This window comes from Pleurodeles waltl, chromosome 10 (genome assembly GCF_031143425.1).
Source record: "Pleurodeles waltl isolate 20211129_DDA chromosome 10, aPleWal1.hap1.20221129, whole genome shotgun sequence".
Taxonomy (NCBI): domain Eukaryota; kingdom Metazoa; phylum Chordata; class Amphibia; order Caudata; family Salamandridae; genus Pleurodeles; species Pleurodeles waltl.
The window spans coordinates 281,547,218-281,574,264 of NC_090449.1; the positions used below are offsets into that span (position 1 = coordinate 281,547,218).

The 27,047-nt window shown below is 41.6% G+C and overlaps 1 protein-coding gene across 2 annotated transcripts in view; it reads left to right on the top strand.

The window, feature by feature from the left end:
• Window positions 1-27,047, top strand: part of ATF7IP2 (activating transcription factor 7 interacting protein 2) — a 239,021-nt gene that overhangs the window by 193,377 nt on the left and 18,597 nt on the right. For both annotated transcript variants that reach the window (XM_069210411.1, XM_069210412.1), the window contains exons 9-10: window positions 3,947-4,022; window positions 18,689-19,296. In XM_069210411.1, coding sequence (XP_069066512.1) covers window positions 3,947-4,022; window positions 18,689-19,296 — 684 coding nt within the window. The remainder of the gene's footprint in view (window positions 1-3,946; window positions 4,023-18,688; window positions 19,297-27,047) is intronic.

A 27,047-nucleotide genomic window follows, 5' to 3' on the forward strand; every position in this document is an offset into this window, starting at 1 on the left:
GGGGCAACCATGCCAAGGAGGCATTTCCTTACAATAGGCCACTGTCTGGTAAAATCATGCTCAATGACCAAATGCCAGGAATATATGCAGACAGTAATACAAACACTACACAAACTACGTTTCTACCTAAACGTAGAGAAGTCAGCCCCCCTTTCCACGAAGGAAAGTATTGCAGGCAACTACATTGAATTGGTGAAGGCGAAAGCAATTTTAAATACAAAAGTATTCTAGCATTGGCAAAGCAACTTTGTCTTTACCAGAAGAGATGGGCTCTTTTATAGTGAAAACCAGTGAGAATCTGTTTTGCCACCCTAAAAATTAAACCAGTTTAAGAGTGGTTGCAAAGCCAGTGGTCCCAATCAGTGGAGGACTGGGATGATTTAGTGGTTGTTACAAACGCTGTACAGAGAGAGAATCATCATATGGTAGAAAACATCATTGAAGGCAGAAGTTTCAAAGAACTGTCTCCCTCTGTGGTCTTTACAACTGATATGTCCCACATTGGGATGGGGTGCTCATATGGGGAACCTCAGCATCTGTGATCACTGGAACCCACATGAGGCAGTGAAGCCCACTAATGTGCAGAAGTGCACTCTCCCTGGCACCTAAACCATTGCTTAACCCAGCTACCAAGGGTGAACCATATTTTCTTTGCCATGAGCCAATACCTAATAGAAGCCAGATGTTTTGAGGAGTCTGCCACGGCTTACATCAAGACAATTACTCCTCCTGCCTCCATCCTCTCCACCCCCAATACGTAATGTTATTTTTTACGTTACTAACAACATTTTTGTGTATTACCCTCAATATAGAGGCTTTGCCAGAAGTGTTCAAAAAAAGTTAGTGGTGGTAGTGCATCAAAGACTGACCGATGGCCACTTTTTGGACTGCATATCAACTGCGGTAAACCCAGATAATCCTGATCACCTCTGGCACTTGCAGACCTACAACATATTTCCCAATAGTGAAGTGTGATCGCCCCGCTACATAATTGGGTATTGTGGTCCACCATAACTTGGCTTTAGTCATTCAAGAGAATAATGATCCAGCAATCTGTAAAATCAAAGAGCGGACAGAATGACTGGATAGGGTCCTACTTTCATGGTCCGGACACATTTCTCTGTTTAAAGATGTTTTTCACCACAGTTACTGTACTTATTCACATATAGACCCTTAACATTAGCAAGAGCATTCTACAACAAACTACATTGTGTTGCTGAGTTTTGTATGGGAGAGGAGGCAACCAAAGGTTAACAGGGATGCTTTGACACTGTTATGCAGAAAGAGGGACTGACCCAAGCCAAATGTTTCTTCAGATACCTCCTGAATTCTGTCTTCCATCATATCTAATAGGGCAAGTTATGGCAGAAGGCACTCCATTGACCACTATTGTGGCTTGTACGGCTATATGACTTCATTTACACTGTGACTCTGTGACATGTTCTGTGTACTCTTGCCATAGATTGGTTGCCACGTGGGCCTGAAGAGACTCGTCAATCACTGATCCCGATTAATAATAGCCCCTAGATGTTCACTTTTTATCAATCAAAAGCCCAAAGAAAAATAACTGACTTGGGGCTGAGGATATTGAATGATCGCTTTGTTGATGGCCAGGTGATTACATTAGAGCTCTTTAAATAGAGAGGTGGACCACACCCTTGTATTTTTTTTCTCCAAAATAATATATCCTTGATAATCCAGCTACACCTTTGGCATGGTTTGCTCACACTCTAGTACATGCTTTTGTGGTTCCTGAAGATCTGCTAACTAAACTTTAAAACGCAATTTCAGATGGCAGGTTAGCAGCAGAAGGCTATGCAAAAAAGTTGGGAAAAGGACTTGCGTGTGATCATTTCCAAAAATGTTTGGCTACACTGCTGTATTCAAGCACAAAACATGATATCAGATAGAAGACAATGGCTGGTGCACTTTACATTTTTACATCAAGTATATTATCCCTCATGCTCAATTAAATTAAATTGTCTGAATGTGAACCCAACTCGCTCTAGGTGTTGGCAAGTTGGCAACCTGAGGTGGTTTATTCCCATGTGGTTGTGGACCTGCCCCTCGAGTGTATACATGCTTGTAGGGGTGTTTAAGACATTTGCAACATTAAGGGTGAAGGAGACATTGTCAGCTCTTGGCTTCTCGCTCTTTTTTTTTGTGTGCTATTGTGGTTCCAAGAAGGGGACAGTGGTTTAGATGGGGACATGACACACTATGGCCAAGAAAGAACCTCCCGAAGTGATCGGAGCCTATTCCTCTAGAACAAAATCAATTTATGCACTTGCCAGGGGATTACTGATAGAGGTGTGCAAAGCATCGACATGGACGTCTCTACACACCTTAGCCAAGCATTACTACTTGGATTTTGGAGTGTGTAAGGATGGCAACTTTGCCAGATCGGTCCTGCAACATTCCTAGTCTCACTATCCATCAGTTCTCACCCAGGGCAGGTTACTGGTTTGAAATCTATTCTACAGGTGACAAATATGCAGGTGAAAGTATCCATCAAAAAGTTACATACCTGTGGACGCAATCTTTCTGGTGGAACATCTACCTGCCTCTATATTCCTCACTGACCCACCCGCCTCCCAGTTTGATGCATGTGTTATAGGGAGAATTAATAAGATTCCAAATTAATTTTAGTATTGATAACCTTCTAGATGGGAACTGGTATCGCTGCTCCAAGGTGGGCACTATATAGCTTTGGTGATGTCACATGACACCACTTCCAGCCCTGATGCAAACCCAGTGACCCCTACCAGAAGCGTGAGTTTTGAAGTTTATGGGTCCAGTCTAGCATCTTTGATTATTCTATAGTTGAGAAATCTGCAGGTAGATAAAATACCCACCTGGAAGATCATTACTGCCAGTTTGTAGCTTTTTCTTCCTGCGGGTTGAGCAAAATTGGTTATGAAGGCATCTTCCTGTTATATCACAGGCCACTTCTCATTACCTGTGCCATGAAGAATTGGATTTAAACTACAAAGGAAATATTATCAAACTCTCACCAGTGTTCCTATGGGTCTCTGTTTTGATCAATCCTGCCCTAAGCTTTAACCATGAAATTACCTTAGGATGTCCACTAATTAATCTCTAAAATGTGTTTGCTATCCTGTAGGAAAGAGGTATCTGATAAGCTTGGTAAGCCTGAGCTTTTGAGACCTTCCAGAACAAGATAAAGTTAAGTTGTGTGCTATAAATATCTTTTTTCAACATAGGTGCTAATTAATTGATCCATTGAATTACCAAACACAATGTGAGATTGTTTATAGCCACTGAAACCTGTTTAGTATAAAAGCCTACTTAAGTTTAGTGCATAGTTTATATAATAGTAAATTGTTACCTAAATTCAGTGCAGGTCATATGCACCATTTATTGCTTCTTACTTAAGGATGGTGCATTCCATGTTTGTTGTGAATATTATAAACTTGCTAGCATATGGTACCTTGTTCCTCTGTTAAAACAATTCTACTAGGTGCAAACTAGCATTTTGTGTAATTGTTTTTTTTATTTAAATGTTGTCTTCTCCTAATGATTGCTTTGCCATGGTTGCTTTCTGCACAAGTCTTTTAAAAAGAGATCATCATCTCTGAAGTTCGTTTTGCTAATATCAAGCATTGTATATTTATGAATAATTTTTACTTTGTATTTTATAATGTCCTTTTTTTGTTTTTATCATTGTTTTTAACTGAAACTGATGTAGGTAAGTAACTTTTTGTTTTATCACTGGCTGAAAAGAATTGGATTCATCTGTCTACATGGAAATTGGTAAAATGTGGGACTGCATTTTCTTGTAATTTTGTGTTTAAGCCAGAGCATGCATAGATTTATTTTAAGTAATCATTGTTAACATTTAAGTTTGATGTTTTTCTCTTCTTTACCAGTGTTCATAGCTCAAGAAGCCTAAATGTTACTATTCTTTAATATTTGATTCTTACAGGTTTCAATTGAAGAAATGAAGAAGGGTTCTGGAATAGTGATTGACCTCACTGAAGAAGAGTCCAGTTCGAAAAGAGGTGAAAAACTTTAAATGTTTTTTAGATGAGTTGCCATTCTGCATCCTATAATCCTTCAACTACTTATTTTGTTTGAAATTTGTTGTTTTATGGCAGAGCCAGAAAGAACCCATAGTGATCGTACAGAAATCAAGTAGCCCCATTGTAACCCCTGCACTCCTGTCTACACGTTTTTCTTATTTTTCTATCCATTGTAGTTGCACTCCACACTATCATCTGTAATTTGTTTTATTTGGCTTGTTTAATGTTGTCATCTTTCTACATTGGATTAAACAACTATATTTTTTAAGTTTTATAAACACTTGATTTCATCTGTACTTTGTGTTATGCCCTTGCCTTACAGGTTGGCTAAAAAAAATCCTGGACTGGCTAAAAATTATTTTAAGTGCATTTGCTTAGCTCATTTTCCAATATAAGGTCATTATAGATTCACATGCTTTCATCAGTTCCCTTCGTCAAGCTGCAAATCCCTAGAAAATGTTCATATTCCTAAACCGTATTAACTAGCCCATAGGCAAAAGAACAGTTTTCTTAGTAGTAAGTTCACCTAATTTCAATCTCTCTGAATTTCGGCCAGTGAGGTGAATGTGCTAAGCACCCCCCTCCACCCAGGAGACTCCTACAGTTTAGGTTTTTTCACACCTTGAGTGTGAGGGAATCTCCAGACAGAACTGTATTCTGTCTCTATTTTTCCGAGTGTTTTACCTCAGAAAGTATTCCTGGATGTCTTGCACCAGCCAAGCTTAAGGTGCAACTTTTCAAATTGTTTCCCAATTATTATTTTTTTTATTTTTTTTAACCCCCTTTCTCGTTTCGGGCCAAGACAGATTATTTGCATCACCATGGCAGACAACTCCTTAGAGAAAAAAGTATCTTTACAAGATCTGCCCAACATGTAGTCATAGAAATATATTTGTTAATTAGCTCCACCAGGAGTGCCTTCAGTACTTGTTACCTAAGAATAAAGGTGTGCCTTGATAAACTTTGAGTCAGTCCCTTCAGATTTTCTGTAAGACAGACCGTAGATTGGCTTTGAACTTTTCTTAATTCTCCGAAAGAATCAAAGTTCTTTCTCCAGGATACGCTGTCTCTTCAGGGGATGATGCTGTGTGAAGTACATATAACCTGTGGCCTGGTCAATGGGCCCCCTGTTCCACAACCCATTTGATGGTGAAAAGCCCACTAAAATATGACATTGTGTCCCTAAAAGTCCAATACATTAGCTCTTGAGCCATCCACCCACTAAGGTATTGGTACAAATGCCAGTTCCAATTTGCAGCATAGAAGAAGAATCAAAGAAAAATGAATATGATCATGCATGGAAAGCACCAATATCCCAGGTCAACTGAAGGTCCGCTACATCTACTTCAGTCCTGGTGATGGAGAGAAACAAGAGCATGATAATGCACCCCCCCCCCCCCCCACCCCCCCAGTTGCTGACCAAGGTTTGAAGCCCCTAGATAGAACTATTCAAATTGCTACAATAGAGGCAGCCATACACTAGAATCTTAACCCTGTGCCCCATATAACCCGATTGGAAAGGCAATTAAGTGACCATACTACAACCTAGATGTTACACTACAAAGTCATTCATGCCTAAAATGTCTCTGAATAGCTTGGAATCTATACAGCACATGATGAAAACCTTTTACAGAAGGCTCTGAACACTATTTTAGGACTAGGACTTAAAAACCACAGCTACCCACTTTGTTAAAAACGGGGCAGTTTTGCATGGGAAAAATTGATGTATTCATGTTGTGTTTTGGGCTGTTTCTTGTTGCGGGCACTAGGCCTACCCATGCAAGTGAGGTACCATTTTCACCAGAAGGCATAGGCGAATGCTGGGTAGAAGGAGGTTTGTGGTGCTGTGCAGATTCCAGAACTTTCCAACACAGAAATGTGAGGAAAATTTGCTTTTTTTTTTTTTTTTCTTTTTTTTTTTTTTAAGTCAAAGTTTGAGGTTTGCAAAGGAGTCTGGGTAAAACAACCTGGTAAGAGCCACTCAAGTCACCCCATCCTGGATTCCCCTAGGTGCCTAGTTTTAAAAAATTTACAGGGTTGCTAGGATTTCCTAGATGCCAGCTGAGGTAGGGCCCAAAACACACAGATATCCCCTTGCAGCGGGTCAGATCCGGGTAAACTGATCAGTTTTGCGTGGAAAAATTTGATGTATCCATGTTGTGTTTTATGTCATTTCCGGTTGCGGGCACTAGGCCTACGTACGAAAGTGAGGTACTATTTTGATTAGAAGACTTAGAAAAATACTAGGTGGAAGGAAGTTCGTAGCTCTGTGCAGATTCCAAAACTTTCAATCCGTGAAATGTGAGGAAAATGTTTTTTAGTCCAGGTTTAAGGTTTACAAGGGATTTTTTGTAAATAAACTGTGATGAGAGCTACACAATTAAAGTCACCCTGGATACTCCTAGGTGTCTAGGTTTAAAAAATGTATAGGTTTGCAAGGTGTCTATGGGATCCAGCTGAAGTTGGGCCCAAAAACCACAGCTACCGTCTTAGCAAAAAAAAAAGAAAACAGGTCAGTTTTGGTGGAAAATTTGATGAATCCGTGTTGTGTTTTGGGCTGTTTCCTGTCATATGCACCAAGCTTACGTACTCAAGTAAGGTACCATTTTTAAAGGAAGACTTAAGGGAACACAGATTAGTAGAACAAGTGTTATTACCAATTGTATTTGTCAGCATTTACACCTTCCAAATGTAAGACAATGTGTAAGAAAGAAGTTATTTTGAGAAATACCCTCTAATTCATATGCTAGTTTGGGTACCCACAAATTCAGAGATGTGCAAATAACCCCTGATTCTAAACTCCATATTTTGTGCCCATTTCCGAAATACATTGGTTCCTTGATACCTACTTTTCATTATTTACATGTTACCATATGAATTGCTGTATACCTGGTACACAATGAAAAACCATCACAAGGTGCAGCTCAGTTATTGGCTCCGGGTACCTTGGGATCTTGGTGACCCTACAAGCCCTATATATTTCTGTGACCAGAAGGATCCCTTGCTATGCCCAGGATGTTGGAAAAAAGGACACAAACTTGGCTTGGATACCTTATGTAGACAAAAAGTTAGGGATGCCTAAGAGTGAACTACTCCAAATAGCCAAAGAAAGGATTAGCAGCGAAGGGGTTAAATATACATCTGTCAACTAAATGTGTGTTTGATTCCCCTCTCCTATGCATGTCCCCGGGTCCAATATTTTGATTAGAAGACCAGACTTTTTATGCAGCTTACTTTCGTTGACTTACTGCTTTGTGTATGCATCATCCTCTCAACAATTGTGATATCCAGTATGAACTGTATGTTGTTAATATTGATGGATTCTTTAATATGTTTGGTTTACAATGAGTAGTACCAGTTTTACCGGGGGATTTAGGGAGTACCTGCCTGGCAATTATCGCCTGTGTTACTATTTATATGTGGTAAATTGCACTGAAAATATATTTTTAAGCCCCAGCCTGCATTAACTACTGTTAGCTGGTACATCTAGTCTTTAAAGCCATAGACGCCACAGGTGCCATAGCCTTAAAACAATTTCTCCAAGGAATTAAAGAGTGCATTGCTAGTAACAGCCTTGATCTCAATAGTCTTAAAACTGAGCTCATTCTCCTTTCCTGCAACAAGAGATATTGGCCTGGTTTTACTATAATGCTGATCACCAACAGCATTACAGTGTTTAACATTGCAAATCGACCTATGAACCAACAGGTCAGTTCCCAAAATTCCAAATATGAGTTTGTTGCAAGCTGACCTACCTTATTAATATTCATGTGGTAGATAGCACATTGTGACTCAGTCAAATTGATCACAATTACAGTGGTGGCCTGCAGACCACCATGTCTGTGATCAGGTTTAAGTAAAGACAACTTGTTTTTGTTTCTATTTTTTAAATTCCTTAAAGGAAATTGTGCTGCCTTTAAAAAAAAAAAAAAAAAAAAACTTTTTTCAAATGTTTCACAGAGTGTGGGTGATTCTGTGGACCACTGCCTCCTCTCCTTGAAACTTTTTTCAGTATACACACAGGAGAAGAGATCCAGATGGAACCTCTTCTACTTTACATACAGGTTAACACCCCAACATTGGGGTATGTAACTTCTGAAGGCTTTGCAGTTGGAATTACAGTCCTACATCATTGGTAAATCTCTAGTGAATCGTTGTTTGGAAGGGATGCCCAAAAATCTTCTCCTTCAAATAGAGATTCAGTATGTATTCACAAAACTAGTTTAGGCTTTACTAAAAATGGACAGTCTCCTAAAATGTATTAAGCACATTATAAGAAATATTTTTACTGTTCAGAAACCAGCATTTATTTAGCAATTAATAATGCTATGCTTTATTTTTATGCTGACCTATAGCTTAACACTCATGTAAGTGTAGTAGTTAGCTGCTTCCACTACATCACAGCTTGAGACTCAGATAATCCCCACAGAGCCACAACAGTGCAACTTGCCTAGGGTCTTTCTGTGAAAGAGATCATATCACTCTAATGAGTCTCTTCACCAGCTGCAAATGCAATAAACGATAGTCTTTACATTGAACATTATCCTTTATAAGTGCCTAAGTAGCTTGGCTCCCAGGTACATCAGAGACAAAATCTGTCATTGGGTCCTAATAAGTGTTCTGCAGAACAATGATTACAGCCTCCTAGCGATCTACTGAGTTAGTTTCCTTCAAAGGTGGGACAGTTTCTTTAATTTGAAGTACAGCATAACACACTCTTCAGGCCTTTATGAACGCTTTGAAAAAATTCATTAAAGAGATTTTTTTCTCAAGAACCTCATCCCATTCATAGTGTGTGTTATAAATGCAGTCAAGTAGGGATGTCTGCTTATCACTTTTCCCCGATTTGGGGAAGTAGTGTTCTCGGCTTGAAAATAGTCTGCATGAAGCAACAGCCAAGTGTTTGAACAAAGTACGTCCAAGCTACAAATTCTAAGAGATTAATTTGTGATCACTACTGCTAGGATGGTGTCAGTCACAACTTTGTGCAAAAACCTGTTAACGAACATGACATTCTAGCTTTTCTTCACCTATTCAGATAAATTCTACTGGAAGAGAAGTATTATCAAGTTGCCCCTGAATGTCCTCATAGAATGGACAGCAAAGAAAGGAATGTTTCAGTAAAGTTAAACTCTTTCCCCCTCTGAGAATTCTGGAAGCCCCAGGCCTCAAGATAAGATTTTGAGTTGGGAGCATTTTACTCAATGCATTAGAATATTAGGAATCAAATAATTTCTTAAAGAAAAATGTAAATGGTTCATGGTTCAGCCATGTAAAGCTTGGCCAGCCACTTGATTGCCTTCAAGTACATCTGGGGGCAGTTGTCATAATATCTGTAGTTAGGCCTAGGCCCCAGACAGGATTTAAACTCTTGAGTCTTTGGTGTCAACTTCCTTTGCTATGCTACCAAAGTAAATTGAATTAAAAACAAAAACATGTGTAGATGTATGTGTGTGTATATATCAGTCAAAAGTAAACAGAAGCAGAGCTCTGGACCCATATCCGAGGTCACAGAGGGGTAGAGGGGGTTGGGGGAGGGAGAAGCAGAGGGGACCAGATGTCAGCTTGCAAGGTTGGCATCTGTCTACAACTCCCATTCATCATATTCAGGTCAGTATGCAGATGCAATGTACATCAAGGCAACATTTCTCAGTACGTAGTAGCTATTGAAGCTTATCCTGTCCAGTCTGGTGCCTGGAAGAATTATATCATATGTCACTGCCAGCAATGTAATTTCTGGTCTACGAAGGGGAAGGAATCCTGTTTGAATCAATTCTAGTAAGTTAATTTCTAGGTCCGTGATTAACAAATTACATTTTTTCCTCTAAAAACGCTGAAATACATTCACACAATTTGGAAGATGGTTCAAACCTCATGGGCAAGGTTGAGGGTATGAAAAAAAACTTTCTCAGCACTCCAAAAAACTTCTTAGCTCAGGTTCTGACTGGAGATTCATCATAAAATACAATTTTTCATTTCTTCCTCGGCTGTTTATAAATGTTCTCTTTACTAAAGTTATTTATTTATTATTATTATTATTATTATTATTATTATTATTATTTTTTTTTTAATCCTCAGCGTTGTCTGTTATTGGCTCTCATGTGTACCATGGAGCAGTCGGAGACTCCCTTTTAGGCCAAATCTCTTTGATGGGAGCAAGTTACCAAAGAGGTGTATCATTATCTATTGCTACTGAAGAAATTAAATTTTAAAAAAAGGCAAGACATGGTGCTGCAAGGACCACAAGTTTCCTTTGAGATTTAGAATCAGTTGAGGACCAGAGAGTGAGAATGTGTTTAGAGTTAGGCAGATTTTGTTTGCCTGGAATTTGAAAGTGGGTCATTGTAAATCTCTCCAGAAGATGAAAACTATAGGCAGCGCACTGCCTTTCATTCATGACTCTCAACTATGGAGCCCCCTCCCCCCAAACTGTTTACATTAAAAAAAACAAAAAAAACTGAAAGGGTTCCAGGGTTAAAGAGGAGGCTACTGCAGCTCCAATCTCAAAAGTGATCGAGGCCTGTGTTAGTTTCCATTTTCAGTTGTCACTAACATGGTTTACATTTGCCATCTAGAAGGTTAGCAATGCCATTCTGAAAAAGGTCCTAGTACAGTCAATATCTTCTCTTCATTGTCCTAGTAGTAATCAGTACTGTAAAACTGTGTTTTTAATATGACACTGAATATCACTGGGTTCTTATCTTTGCTTAAAAAAAATAAAATAGGAGCCATGCTCTGATGTGCCAAATCTCACTCTTAAAGGAAGTGGCAATGTGGAAAATCTCATCTGCATTAGATTTGTGCACCTGTGGGCCTCACCCAGGACAGCAAACACCATAAGTGCACCAGTCGGTCTATACCCAATCCTACCATAGTGAAACAAGTTATTCAAATTTACTGAGGAAGCAAATAAAGAGGTTTCAGCTTCATGATTGCCTCTCACTCACTCCCAATTCAGGTCAAACTGAGAGTCTATGAACATGAAGAAAGGGAGCATCAGAAATACTGCATTTTGTACATAAATCCAAATTCAACAATTTGGTAGTCAAGTAAACACTCATTACTCCAGTATTGGAACTGTCATAGATTCACATGCGTGAATCCTTCCCCGTCGTCGAGATGGGAGCCCCCGGTAAATTAAAACAGCTATACATACAGGCTACTGCAATGAAAAAAGGCCTAAGGCTTTCACTTTAGTAGCCCATCCTTATCATTATGAGCAAAAGGACCAAAGCAAGTTCCCAGCCAATCAGGCTTCCCCTCCCTCTAGAACCCTCCTGAGAGGACTTCCCTTCCATCAGATTTTCTACTGCACGTTGTGCTAGGGAGTCTCTATTGAGCTCTGCTCAGTCAACACTTCAGAGAAGTTCATTTTTGCTATTTTTCCTTAGGAGAAGGATTTCCTACAGCAAGTAAAGTGTCTTCTTCTTACTTTACTTAAGGGAACTCTACTTTGAAGAGAATTCACCATGTCTGATCAAGAGAAGAAAAGCCTTTTCAGAGCCTGTAAGACCTGTGGGCAGAAAATGCTCCACTCTGAGGACCCACACAGGGACTGTATTTATTGCCTCTACCCTGACCATGTAGCCAAAGGCTGCAAAGTTTGCAGGGCCTTTTCTAACAAAACCCTCAGACTGGGAGGTTAGGCTACTAATTTGGCTCCAAAATTTTAAGTCCAGATCTAATCCAGTGTCGGGTTCTGACAGTGAGGAATCTACAACTTCCTCCAGAAAATTACAGAAAAGAGGCAGATCTCCTCAACCACACTCAGAAGATCTTCCAAATAAGGCTCACAAGAAGACCAAACGGGTGTCCTCTAAAGCTGGAAGTCCTTCCAGTTCTCTTCACAGGAGTTCTGTTTCTTCTAAAAGGCACTCTAAAGAAAGATCTGTCTCCTCAGAAAGCAGAAAGAGCCTTTTCTGAGCCTCCAATGCCACCTCCAGTGGTGAAACATGTCTTTAAGAGGCCATCTGAAAAATCTAAAACAACAACACCGTCGACGAGAGCACCATCGACTGCGTTGTCTAAAGGTATCTGTACAGCTTCGTCGTTGACAGCTACAACTTCTACAGTCTCAGCGGCGTTGCCTTCTCATCGGCGATCATGTCGACGTCCTTGTCGATGGCGTTCATGGTTGCCTCGCCCATCGCCTCTCCTTCATCGATGCTACCGCTGGTGAGACCGTCGACGTTAACTCTGCCGTCGTTGTTTTCCTCGTCGATGAGAATTTCTCCAGCGATGTCTCCGTCGGTGATGCCAACGAGTGTGCCAGCTACATCCCAGTCGTCACCCGTGTTGCCGTCGACGATGCCGTTGACCAGGGTTAAAGCACATAAGAAGTCTGCTTTCCTTTCAACATTGGTGACATCTCCAAGTAGGTTTTCAGCCTTGGTCCCTACGCATTTACTGGAACAAGTGGACTCAGATGATGAGGGGCCTTTCTGGGTTGCTCATAGCCCATCAGAACTACACATCAAGGTCCAGGATCTAGAGGAAGACACCCAGCATGACCCGCACTCTTACTACCCGCAGACACACCAGTATCCTTATCAGGAGCAGATTGTTTCTTTGCTGGGATCACTCACAGCTGATCTACAACTCATGTTGGATAACTACAGAAGGCGGTTTCCACCAGCTAGCTTGGAAGTTCAGCAGCCTGTTGTACCCTCGGTGCCTTCTACTCCCGTCCACCCAGGAATCCAACCATCTCCTGTACTGCCACAGACACCAATTTCCATCCCTAATCAGGATTTGTCCTCTGATGATGATGATGACAGAGAGGAGGGAGAATTGCCAGCTGCAATAACAGAATGGGATGAAAATCAAATTCCTACTCCGTCCTAGCCCTCTCCGGTTCCTGTAGATTCCCCTCCTGGTGACATTGGTGGTTTCCACATCCTACTTGAAAGATGCTAAAAGGTTTGAGTTGCCCATGCCCACAAAGCAGATGGACTGCTTTTTGTATGATATTTTTAGGAGCTATTTCAAAAGTGTTCAATCTATGCCAGATTGTGGACTAAATCTGCAATGAGGGCATTAAAGTTATGTTGAACCCGGCCACGGTCACCTCGGTTCTAACTCGTCTTGATAAAAAGTATAAGGCGCCTGAAGACTCTCCGGCCTGCCTCACGGGCCATCCCAGACCCGACTCAGTTATTCCCCCCGGTGGCACAACGCAGATCTAGGAACCCTTCAGCACCAATCTCTGCCCCACAAGACAAGGATGTTAGGAGATTAGACAATATAGGAAAACGTTTTTCCATAATGGCTTCGCTTATTATAAGGGCTTCTAACTCTCTGGCTATCATAAGCAGATACGATAGACAGCTGTGGGCTGACATTGCTCCCTATTTGGATCAACTGCCTGAAGACTCTAAATTATAAGCCAGGAAAGTCTTGCAGGAAGGAAGGGGAGAGGTCTTCTACAGAAATCTTAGACTGTGCTATGGACATCGCCACCACGGCTTTCCGTCAGATGGCAGATTCTGTGGTTCTCAGAAGGCAGGGTTGGCTTTGAGCGACTTCATTCAGACCTGAGGTCCAAAACAAAATCCTTGACCTCCCTTTCGATGGTGAAGCCCTTTTCGGGAAGCACGTTGATGATGCGCTTCAGTCAATCAAGACAGATACTTACATGGCCAGGTCCCTTGGCACCCTACAGTTTAAAAAACAGCCTTTCCGAGGAGCTACAGGCCGTGGCTACTAATCGTATAGGGCAGGTTTTCAGCAGTATAGATATCCTGTCTCTCTGGCGTGCCATTCCTTTTGACATCAGTTCCAACAGAGAATGCCTCAACAGGCAGCTTATTCGAGGGCTTCCCAGAGAGGAAAGGCCGGAAGACAACCAATAGATACAGGCCGTAGACCATGACTTGCTATCGTCTCCGACTACGAAGACTAGGGGGAAGGATTTCCCTCTACTTCCACAATTGGCAGAAGAGAACATCAGACCAATGGGTCTTAAATCTCATCCAGTTTGGCCATACCCTTGAGTTCTTGCACTACCCTCCTACAAGGCCTCCCTTTCCTCAAAAGGTGAAGCACTAGCATCTGCTCAAGCAGGAGGTCGAGTCCATGCTTCTTAAGGAAGCTATAGAAAGGGTTCCACATCAGGAGAGAGGAAAGGGTTACTACTCCTGATTCTTAGTCCGAAAGAAGCAGAAAAGTTGGCGTCCAATTCTAGACCTCAGGGAACTCAACACTTAATCTCAAAAAGCAATCATTCCATATGATCACCCTATCAGACATTCTGTCCCTTCTAAGTTCGGGGAATTTCATGGCCACCCTCGATTTGCAGGACACATATTTCCATATCCCTATTCATTCCTCCCACAGAAGATATCTCAGATTTGCAGTAGCCGGAGACCATTTCCTGTTCAAAGTCTTGCCCTTCAGCCTGAAATCGGCCCGAGGATCTTCACCAAGTGTTTGGCTCCAGTGGCAGCTTTCCTCAGAAGACAGAATCATCAAGTTTTCACGGATCTTGACGATTGGCTGGTCAAAGCCAGATCTCAGGCTCAGAAGTCCACGGGAGCTTGTATAGAGCTGTTCATGAGCCTGGGCCTAACGGTCAATTGCGAAAAGTCAGCATTCCAGCCCTTAAAGAGAATAACTTTTCTAGGGGCAGTACTGGGCACTTCCACCAACAATGCAGCCCCTACAGAGGACAGACAGAGAAAACTCATCTCCCTTGCGAAGCGTTTACAAAAAAGAAAGTACGTTTCAATTTGCCTCTTCAAGTCCCTGTTAGGGATAATGTCCTCCTGCATTCCTCTGGTGCCTTTCTGTCGTCTAAGAATGATACCCCCTACAGGAGCAGTTAGATCTTCTTTTGGCACAATCCACGGGGTCTTTCAACGATATCATCAGGATAACAAAGCCCATGACACCCTCTTTAGCTTGGTGGACTCAGGAGTCTCACTTAGCGAAGGGGCTTTCTTTTCTTTCCCAGCAAGCACCTTGGGTGATAACTACAGACGCTTCTCTTGAGGGATAGGGTGCTTTCCTCCAACACCTACAAGTCAGAGGCAAATGGAAGCCACATCAGAAAGTCTTTCACATCAATTACCCCAAATTGAAGGCTGCTCGACTAGCACTTTGCGCTTTTCTCCCAAAAATAAGAGGTTCCTCAGTTCTCATCTGGGCGGACAACACAACGACGATGCATTATATTAACAAGCAGGGAGGAACCAGGTCTCTGCTCTTCTCGAGAGACAAGAGAATCTCAGCGCATTTGGGAATGGTCTATCAGCCGCAAAGTAAACCTTCGAGCGGAACATGTCCCAGGCATACAGAACATAATTGCGGATTCCCTGAGCTGATCACTGTCGTCCAGCCACGAATGGGATTTGGACCAAGGAGTCTTGAATCAAGTCTTCGCCCGATGGGGGAAACTGGGCCTGGATCTCTTTGCCATCCCGCAGAATGCTAAATGCCATTTCTTCGCAAGTCCGGATCCACATCGGGGCTCTTGGGGGAATGCGTTTTCCATGGCATGGTCAGGAATTTGCCTATGCTTTTCCTCCCATGCCCCTGATTCCAAGAGTTCTGGTGAAGATCAAGATCGAAAGCTGCAAGCTCCTTCTGATTGCTCCGGCATGGCCTCGTCAGTTTTGGTATACAGAACTCCTTCACCTCTCGCAGAGCCGCAACATCCCTCTACCAGTCATGCCCTTCCTGCTTACGATGAACGAGGCCCAAGTTCTCCACCCGGATCCGGCTTCACTTCACTTGACAGCCTGGCTCCTGAACACCATGAGTTTGCACATCTAGATATACCTTTGGATTGCAGAGCCATTCTTGCCAAAGCTGTAGCTGAGAGTACCAACAAATGTTATCATCTAAAGTGGAAGAGATTTTGCTCTTGGTGTGCTCCGGTTCAAGTGCATCCCTTTTCTTCATCACCGCAGCAGATACTACCTTATCTTCTGCACTGGCCAGATCGGGTCTGGCAATATCTTCGATTAAGGTCCACCTGGCAGCGATGTCCCGTTATAGGCGTACAGAGAACGTGCCTCCTCTGTGGTTAGCGAGAATCATAAAACTGTTTCTTAGGGGTCTATTCAGGTCCTTCACTCTGGTACGGCCTCCACCTCCTTCATGGCACCTTAATTTGGTCTTGTCTCAATTAATAAAACCACTGTTTGAGCCAATCCACAAGGCGGACATGAAGTTCCTATCCTGGAAAGTCTCTTCTTCTCGCTCTCACCTCATCTAGAAGAGTAAGCGAAATACAGGCATTCACGATCCAAGATCCTTTCTTACAATTCAAAAGGGATCGAGTAATTTTGAGAACAAATCCAAAATTCATACCTAAGGTCCCGTCCGATTTTCATATAAACCAACCGGTGATACTGAAAGCATACTTTCCTAATCCATCAACGCCAGCAGAGCAGGCTATACATTCTTTGGATGTTCAGAGGTGCCTGAAGTTTTACCTGGACAGAACTAAACAGTTTAGACAATCTAACCAACTTTTTGTGGCTTTCAGGGCTCCACGTAAGGGACGTGCTTTATCTAAACAAGGAATTGCAAGGTGGATAACCTCTACTATTAACTATTGTCATACAGCGGCAGGTAAACCTTTGCGGAATCCAGCGCGTGCACATTCTACAAGAAAAATCGCTGCATCCATGGCACTTTTTGCAGGAGTGCCCATTCAGGACATCTGCAGGACAGCCACGTGGAAGTCTGTGCATACTTTCGCAAGGAATTACTGTTTGGAGGAAACTCAGCAAGGTGACATGGCAGTAGGACAAGCGGTGTTGCAACATCTTTTCCAGTAACAGTGAGCTGTTGTAAGTTCTTTATTCCTTTTTTCCCACCAGCCTAGTTTAATTTGCGCACATTGCATAGATTTGTTTCTCCCTTTACAGCTCTCATATTCATTGTTTTACCTGTTTAAGGTAACGTTCTATTACCTTATTTATTGTTTACCTAATATGCTATTCGTTCCTACATAATCTTTTCTTTAAAGATTTTGCTGATATATGTATGATCCAAGGTGTGTGTGTGTGTGTATATATATATATATATATATATATATATATATATATCTATCTCTAAGTACACATATGGATTAATGTTATACAATGTGCTTCATTACTGCTTGCTATTCTGATTCAAGCATGTGAATCTATGAAAGTTCCAATACTGGAGTAAGAAAATAAGTTACTTACCTGTAACTGTAGTTTTCCAGTATTGGAATCTTTCATAGATTCACATGCGACCCTCCCTCCTCCCCTGGGAAGCTCACCTTTTCCTGTCTTCAGATACTCTTACACTCCTGCTTGAGATAATCTGATGGAAGGGAGCTCCTCTCAGGTGGGTTCTAGGGGGGGGGGGGGGGAGGGGGGTTCAGTTTGTGTAAAAAGTTGTGAAATGTTTGGATCTTCAAAAACTATCAGACATGGTAAGAATATTGTTGATAAGTAAGGGTTTGTTTTGATCTTCACTTGCGTGTAAATGCCTCTTTATGGAATAACCCTCCTAATTGAAAATGGTGAAATGCAGGTTCAAGGGGCTGGAGGGCATATTCAGTATGGCATGTTTTGAGAGGTGATTGGGTAGTTTCATTTAGTTACCTACACTGAGTGTATGTGAAGCCTTTGGAAAGTATGATCATTACTGCTTGTTAGCGTCATGCTTGATTGGTCTGGTTTTCTATAGAAGATGTGTAGTGCCGATGAATGATTGTTGAATAGGGTATTCACAAGTATTATTGAAAAAGTAAGGTTGCATTCTTAAATAGAGAGATGGTAAGTGAAATTGAGAACTGGCTGCAATTAGAATGTTTAATCAGGTGTATTAGGGATTCTTGAGAATTATTTTGTTCAGGATTTTTGAGGATTTATTCAGATCGGAAGTTAATGTTGAACCATCAGAACATTATATTCAAGACTTTTATGGTTCAGTGAGACTTGAGAAGTTAGGTCTTGCAGAAACCAATATTTGTTAGAAATGTGGAGCAGTCCAAACAATTTTCTATTTTATCCTTTTCCCCTTTATTTGAAACTATGTTGGGAGAAAATTGGTGTGATATTTAATATTGCAAAACAAAAATGTTTAATAATCTATCCGGTCTTAGTGGTTTCCGTTCAAACCTCAAGGGTTGGACTCTAATGGCCTTGTTGACAGAAAAATATTAACTCTAAGAATTAAGTGTTTCAGCTAGCCTCAATGGAAAATTTGTTGTTCTAAATCCTAAGATTAAACTCAACAATATCCTAGCAGGCCTGTGAACTTATAATTTTTGTTTTCCATCCTTCATCTTTACTTTCTGAGTATTTTTGTTTGTTTTAGGAGCGATGTCAGTGTCCCTTGTCGCTGTGTGTTGCACAGTGATATGTTATACTATGTTTAAACCTGATATTATTTAAATAAAGATTACTGTGGCTACCAGATTTTCAGAATAGTTATTAGTTAAGGGGCTTTGAGAGAGTGTTAGTGTTTTGTTGAATTGCCGTGCAAATGTTTACCAGTGCATTTATACATCCACCGATGTGTGTGTTAATTATTACGTTCAAATTGATGCAATAGTACCCTGCACTTACTTAAACTGAAAGACATGAACCTGTAACTACATGCATCTTTGTGTAACCTATTTTTCTTCAGTGTAATAAATTACAATTGACTTGTATTTGCAGCTGTGACCATTAAAGACCAAGATTCTTCCTTGAAAATTCAAAACTTACATTGCAAACAAATTGAAACCACTGGGACAAAAAGTGTGTGGAGCCTGAAGAATGTGAATGATCATAAAATTAGTGCATTTCTAGGAATGCAAAAATTATTGCAGTCTAACATGTCACCACAAAGGTCTAACTTGGAACATTTGAACTCTTCCGAAGTTACTAGAGTTTTAGTAAGCACCAACTCAAACCCTAGTCATGAGACTACTAAGGAATTGGGGCAGAAGTCTTTTGGAGTTTCTGAAACTGCTGCAAAACCAAAATTTGATAAATCAAATTATGGAGAGATAGAAAATCCAAACCTGGAATTGAAAGGAATGCAAAAGAGAAGTATAGTGCCTTTAGCAACCCATTCGAAGAATGTTGAAAAAACATCACAAAAGTTAGCCCTTGAGAAAAGGACAACTGTTGAAAGCAGTGCAAAGCCCATAAGCACAGTCTTAACTGACTCTCGGAGGGCACAGTATATGTCACAAGTAGGATCTGTGTTGGAAAATAAAACAACATCATTTCCAAGCAGCTTAACATCTCAGGAAAAGGAGACAACAAAAAAGTCAAATCAGGTACTGTACTTTTTAAATGTCCTTTTTAAGAAAATAGTTACGGCTCATAGACATGAGTACATGTAGAGCATTATGCTGCTTGGTTTTGGGGCATTATGTGTAAGCATTGTCTATTTTATTGCATTGTATAATCTCTATTTGATTGTTCATGGATGGAATAATGATTCTATCTACAGGCAACTGATTGTTTACTTATCTGCATTGGACTTAGCAGTCATGGTACTCTCAGATTCAATGGTTTTACATTATTTTGTTAATTTAATGGTGACCTTTCAATAATACTTTGCACAATAAACCTGGAAGTGTACAAGCATGAGATGATCTTTGTTCCGTGAGTCTTCTCAACTAAGTCTGGTATTAGGTCAAGACAATACAAAAAAACTTAAGTGAGATCCATTAGGCTGTCCACACCCTCGGAAAAGACATGCACCAGATGTTTTTTTTTTTTCTTGTTTTGTTTCTGATAATTGGTTGAGGTCAATTCAGGTGATTTAGAAAGATCTGATGAAGCACAACAGGAGTATAAAACATAAAATAAAATCTCTGTGTTCTTTTAAAAATATATTAGCCCAAAAGAGGAAATCCCACTCTATTTTTTCATGGATGGGTCCATAAGAGAAGGCTAAAATTGCTTGAAAGATAAATCACTTTTTACAGAATTTGAAGCTAGACGCTTGTACTCTACTTTGAAGAACTGATATATTGATTGTAGGGGGAAGGTTTTATGTGGTAGAAAAAGATCCCCATGAAAGATGAAGAAAAGTAATCCAGTAGGGAAAGGGGGTTCCTTCAGGAGTAATATGTTGCTTCTATTAGGGTAAACATGTCGCCTGGCCCCGCCCCCCCGAATTGAGACTAGCCCAGCAATTTTTTTTTGTGGCTTGTTTATGACGGATGCAACAGACAACAGAGATAGGTTAAAATCTTTTAAAAGGTACAATACAAGGGACTTTTGTGTGCTGAACTGGATCACTGGTGATCTGCTACAATGTTAACTCGAGACTGTTGCAGATAGTGCATGGTTACCTTTTAAACCTAATTTTAGGTTACTCCTTTGACAACATTAGTAGACAAGAAATATATGGCTCCACATTCTTCCTAACAGGTATGATCCTCTCGCTCGGTCATATGTAGTGGCAGCATTTGTACTAATACATATAAAAAGTAAGGGGTTAACATTTTTCTCATGTTGGGTTACTGCAATTCAGCTTGCTTTATTCAACTTTTTAATTTTGGTTACATTTTGTAGTCACAATTACACTTCATATAATCTTCATACTCTCAGTTCACGCAATAAATTAATTTGACATAATACCTCAAATAACTTAATCAAATTCCCACCACCAAAACTTAACCCAGTCACAGTCATGGTGTATTTAAAGTATTAGTATTGTCGCAGTCCGATGCTAGTCAGTCCTCCATGTGTTCTGTGTTAATTACAATTTTTCTTAAAGGATCTGATGCAGAAATAACCCAACTACATGTGAGGCAGTCTTAATATTTAGCAAAAATAAGAGTCATGCCTCCACTCAAGGTCCGATTTACAATGTCACAGTTTGTAAGTTTCTCGTAGCTGGGTTACTCAAGGCTAGAAAAGTCTGTGAGTCTGTATCTCCTTGGTAATCATGCCGTTAGGGCATGTTTAAGCCTCCTGTGGTAGGGCGATAAGTATACTTTCATAAGGAATTGTATCCTCAGGTGCACTAGCTTTTGCTAAAAATGTCTACCTAATTAGTGGCCAATGTTAAAACACATTTATAGTGTGTCAGTTTCCTTTGTGACACCCTGCCCGTAATATATTGGAACCGTTCATTTCCAGCCTTTGTTTCAATTTAGTGTGTCATTTCTGTGTATTAAAAGCCCAAATAAATGTGGTGCTATTGGGGTGTTGAAGCTTTCATTGCACATCCTTAGTGAACTAAGATCACTTATCACTCTTATTCTCGAACTACTTTCCTGATGGTTTTAGAGCTTTGGTCTAAGATTTGGTCTAAGATTATAAAATCTCATTTATATTCATACTCCTAACCATCACATTCCATCCTTATAGCGCCTGTGTGCTATCTCAGTGCATCTGTTCTCGTAATTCAGTTGTACCTGGTATTCCACATTGCGTTCTTTTATAGAAATAGTCATCTTTGGCTTCCAGTGAAGTACTTGTCGCTTCGCTATCTGGTGGTTAAAGAGCAATTCCAAACCAAGGCATTTTGTCTTTACCATGTAAACATTTAGACTGATAGCCGCCTTTCTTTGTGTTGCACTCTGGGCCAGTTTGCATCAATCAGCCCATATTTTGCAACTCCCCTGAATAACGTACCTTATGGCTTTGAGGATACGTGCTTCAAACATCTGGTCAGGTAAGCTCTTCATATTACACACATTTTAGCTGTGAGACTGAATTCTCATTATTCTCTCATCTGTTCCTGCCCACCCTTCTCCTTGGATTTCTTGCATCTTTCTTTAGCTTACAGAGCTTTAATCTCGAGCCCAGGGTTCAAACAATGTGTAGATTAACACAAGAAGTTTGCAGCAAGTAAGGAACCTTCAAAACTGCATTACATTGAATGTTTGCCCAGTACTGGTCAGAAGTAGGCTTTCCAGACTGAGGTAAGATTAGACCTAGTCTGTGGTTCAGAGAGACTCTTCTTTCTTGGGCAGATTTACAGGTTACGCATGTGGAGCCTGATGGTGTTGTCTTGGATCTTACTGATTCCTAAGGCCAAATGAGAGACTGATGAAATGTAATTGAATCTGTGAGCTCCGTGATACAAACACTATGGGGACATTTATAGTACTCTGATATTGAGGTAACATCTTCATTAGAGCAATTCTCCCAAAAATCACCTTTTGCGACAAATATTCTAAATTAGCCTCAGTTAATTTTGCTATGAATGCCTTCTTCTTTGTTTGGGACAGTCATCTGGTCAGTTTTGCTTAACTAGATTTTGAAGTGAGAGAGTTTGAAAATCACATTAATGTCCTGGAGTTTAGAGCCATTTGACTAGCTTGTTGCCTTAATTTCCCTCCACGCATCATTAACTTCCGGCATATAGGGGGAAGTGCTGCAGCAAGGTACATGCGTGAACAAAAGATGATGTGAGTTGTGAGCACAAATAGCCATGAATCTGTAGTTTTGGTCTCTGAATTACAGGGTCTCAATATTGTATGCTATACTAGTTTGGAAAAATAATTCAGGCTTGGCTCAAATGTGTGCAACTTGTTTTTCTTTGAACAAGTCTTTCGAGTCACGAGGTATAGTGACACCTCCAATGACTGGTAATGCGCATGGGCATCAACTCCAGTGTTTGTTTATTTCCACTGTCTGGTTCATGCGCGTTACGGATCGAGTGCTAGATTGTCGCCTTGGGGGGTTCGTCTGATCCCTTCAGACTATCTACTTTCCTTTGCCATGGAAACTCAACATCAAAAGTCCGTCAGACTGGGCAATTGGGATTCCACTTGCTGCCCCTCTACAGGTGCCTGCCCTTCATGTAGCTTTCTGTCTCCCGTTTTTTGTGTTTTTTTTTTTTTTTTTTTTTTTTTTTTTTTCTCTTCAAGGATGACTATTCTGTGATGGAAAGGACTTTTTCAATACTACCCACAGAGAGACTCCAAGTATCCTTGGACCGACCATTACCATGCCTGCCTCACTTTCATCTCCAAAAGTATCTTTATGGTATCAACTGGATTGGCACCTCAATTGACACAGAATGGATCGCCCTTCTGTAAGATGACACCCTGGACATATTTGGGGAATGGACATTGAGGAGGAGCTGGAGGCCAGACCCTCCACCAGTTCAGCCTTGAACTGAGCTCCCAATCAAAGTTGGGGACAAAAGAGCAGCAGGACCGGGAGGCAGACCAAGGTGTAAAATCTTCTACGACCTCCCTTTCACTGGTTGCACATCGACAATGTGCCCAGGCTGGCACAGCCAGATAGATTGTCAAGTGTATTCAAACTTGAAATGTTAGAGGGAAAGGGCAGTTGCCTGTCCCAACTCTGCCCCACTCTGCCGCAAATAGGGGGTCTTGATGACCTTCCTTGCCAACATCCCATAGGTGAAATATGTAAAGCAGCTATTTGGTCCACTCACACACATTCACAAAGTACTACTGTGTGGCTGTCTTAGCACACCAACAAGCAAAGGTTGGCCAGGCTGTCTAACATGCACTTTTTCAGTTTTCTGCAACACCCTTCGATTACGGGGAGAATTGCTTTATAGTATACACAGGGCATGTGTATCAACAGCTACACATGCCACAAACTGAATGTTACTTATCCTGTAAGCATGTATTTATGGTATACGGTGCTGTAGATTGAATTGCGCCCACACTCCTTCCCGGAAACGTCTTGTTGCAGATTTCTTTTTCTCTTTGCATGGCCATCTCCTTCTCGTCTATGCTCTGTCTTTATCCTCACCCATCGTGTGTCAAACAGTCAAACAGTGGAGCCAATCCTCATGTGTATTACCAGTCATAGGAGTTATCACTATACCTCAACAGACTTCTTCAAAAAAACAAGTTGCACATGTCCAAGCCAAACACTAGATGGCAGGGGTATGCAACTCATGTGAATCTACAGCACTACATGCCACAAACGGATACTTCCATGGTAGGTAACATGTTCCTTTTTTTTCCTACCAATGACAGCTGCAGTTGCAAATATTCTCTTGTCTGCTCCTGGTAACTCCTTTTGAGAGCCTTGAAGGGGAACAGGTTAGTTTGCAAGTGTGCTTTTCACTCTGTGCCCATTTTCTCTCATTCTAGTTGTCATTGATAAGATTAGTGTTCATTGAAGGAAGTACTTCACTTCATGTTGATTTCCTTGGATCACTGATTCTGGAAATTAGCCTTTGGCCTGTTGTGATGCTATGCTTGCAGGAGGCTCACCTCTTGAAGAAAATTAAAGAGTTCTTCACCCTGACAGGTGAATACACCACTTTCTGGCATGGAGAATGAGAGGGGTGGATCTGTTCCTAAAATAATAGTCCTAACCTGAGGATGTGTGGGTGTTGTTCATGTAGCAAGATTTTCTGCTTCCATGTGAATCCATTTGTACAGGTAGAAGAACTTGCCTAAATGGTGCCCCTGGCTTTGTGGATCATGCTTCAATAAATTATAGTTTTTGTTCTGGATTTTTATCAATCCCTGGCTTGTGAAGGGATTAATGCAGACACTGTGATAGGGTATTTGTCATCCATATTTGGAGCTTCTTTTTCAGAGGCCAGTTGTCCTCTTCTTTTAAGAGGACTCAAAACAAGTTTAATCATGAAGTGTTTTGTAACTTAATTAAACCACTAACCTTTCAGAAGATAGCTCTTTTTAAGACTGTTTCTGCTCATGAAAGGTAATGACATTGAAAACTGTCTTACTCACTGCAGTTTCTACTTGCAGAGTGTGGGTGTTAAAATCACTGTGCATTAAGCTGCTTTCTACAACTTGAGGTCTTCTGTTTGCCAAAAGTTGTTTCATAATTTCTTTTTGTACAAAAAGTAGTGTTCCCCTCTTTCTTTTCTACTCCACACGCTTCTAAGTCAGACAAGAGACTATATAGACTTGACGCCACAATAACCTGAACTATTTTTGTAGATTGTTTTGAGGAGGATACGATCTTCTGAATTTCTCAGGAACTGGCAGGACAAGTAAACAATTTCTGATGGTGTTATGTTTTGCTTAGGGATGTTTTGGAATCCATTCCACAAGGTAAAGCTGGTGCCTAAGTGCAGGTTTGAGGGGTTACTGTGCTTGATACCTGTCAGATGGTCACATTGTTGCCCTTGCATACATTTATTGAACATTGTCTGGATTCTGTTTTACATAGTGAAGCCTAGTTAGGTTGTGCTGCTCTATCAACAGCCGATAGACTAAACGTTAGGTTCCTCATCTGCCTAAGACTCTTATTTCAGCATACTTCTTTGACAAAAACAAAACTAGGTAGATTCTTACCAAACTGGGAATAAGTGAAGCTTCCCAGTATCATTTGTAATCCTTTTGTAGTTTTGTGTAAACTCTATCTGTTGAGACTTATAGCAGCATGTTCCTTACCTTAAAATTATCACCAGGCGTCAGACTGCATCCGTCAATTTCCTGTTAGCATTACACCTGTGTACCAGTAGGTGGCGTAATTCGGCCTCGCATAGCTTTGTCCACCCTGGAAATGACATGCGTGGTGGCTATATAGGTGCCTCCACATTGTGCTGATGTCAGTTATTTTCTTCCTGCGCCACTCAGCACAGTTCCGGAGAAGAGCTACCCCTTAGTCATTTTCTGAACACATTTTTTTTTACTTCTGTGTTAGTCTTTTTAAAGTTTTTCCTCCTGGTGTGGCAGGGATGTTATCAGAGGACAGCTTCAAGTCCTGCAGCACCTGTCACTGATCGATGTCTGTGACAGACCCACACCTTTATATGCCTCTACTGCTTCAAGCACGACAAGTACCACAACCCAAAGGCATGCGCCAGTTGCTGCATCATGAATTCGAAGGCTTAGAGGGAGTGATCCCTGAAGCTCCTTGTGGCTGGACATGCAACACTGCAACAATCAAGATCCTGGTTGAGAGGAAGGTCTCTGGAGCATTCATGGATTCCGCAATCCTCATCACACTTGTAGTCGTCTGGTCACTCTGGTAAGTCACATGACCCAAAGAAGTCATCGAAGAGATCCTCAACTGCACCACATCTGTCGGCTGACGAGAGGATGTGCACATTCAAGGCCTGGCTTTGCAGCAGCGATGGCGCTTGGCCGTCTCTGTGCCTCCCCGAGTTTCCAGAACCTGGAGTGAACCCCACCAAGCTCACAGTTCTGTGAGGCCATATGCCTCTCATTCGGACGCCCTGTTCCTTCTGGCATGCCTTTGGGCCGTGCAGGTTCTGGAGGGAGCACTTACTGGATCCATGCTGGCGGCTACACCCCCGCACCAGTCTGTCTCAAGGGATCCACAGATGGATCTGCATCAGCACCAGTCATGCCATTTCGACCCTCTCAGGCGCCGGTCCTGATGTCAGCGCTCCTGACGGCACTGTCCCCTTTCTTATCCTTGAGTCAGACAGGGAGCCAGAAGGGTGTTCTCACGCCGACTCTGGGTCCAACTGGAGGCATGCCTTTCAGGCCAGAGCCCTGTTCCTATGGGCTTAGACTCGAAGAGAAATGGAAGGGGTCACTGGAACCTGAGGAATACCAGCCTTTTAACACTTCGGAATGGTATGAGGATCTGGGTGAGGCCAGTGGATGGGACACGTCTCCAGATAATGGCATGCTTCCTCCACCTACTGTGGCTGTGGAGGAGGGCGCCCCCTTCGCAATGGTGGTTAAACGGGTGGCTGAGGTCCTGGACCTCCGCTTGCCCTCTGTGGCAATCAAGACAAATGTCTTGACAGAAGTGCTTCAGCCAGGTGTGTCCCCATCATAACTGCTTCTTCCTCTTAATGAGGCACTTACTGATATCCTTGCTTGGGACTTCATCCAACCTTCGCACAGAGGCTCCTGTGAACAGGGAGATTGCCCATCACCACAACCCCACTTCAGGGGACGCAGACTTCTTTCAACATACCACCCCGTAGAACTTGGTGGTCGAAGCTCCCACCATTCATGTAAATCCTGGCGAATCCCCAACTGCAAAAGTCCGTGAACACTGCATTCCTTTTAGACCACTACTCTCATGCTCTGTGGGATACGGTTGCGCATGTGCTGCCAAGTTCCGATCTGACTGGAGTGTAAGGTCTGGAGGAAGCTAGGGCCATACACTTGCAGAC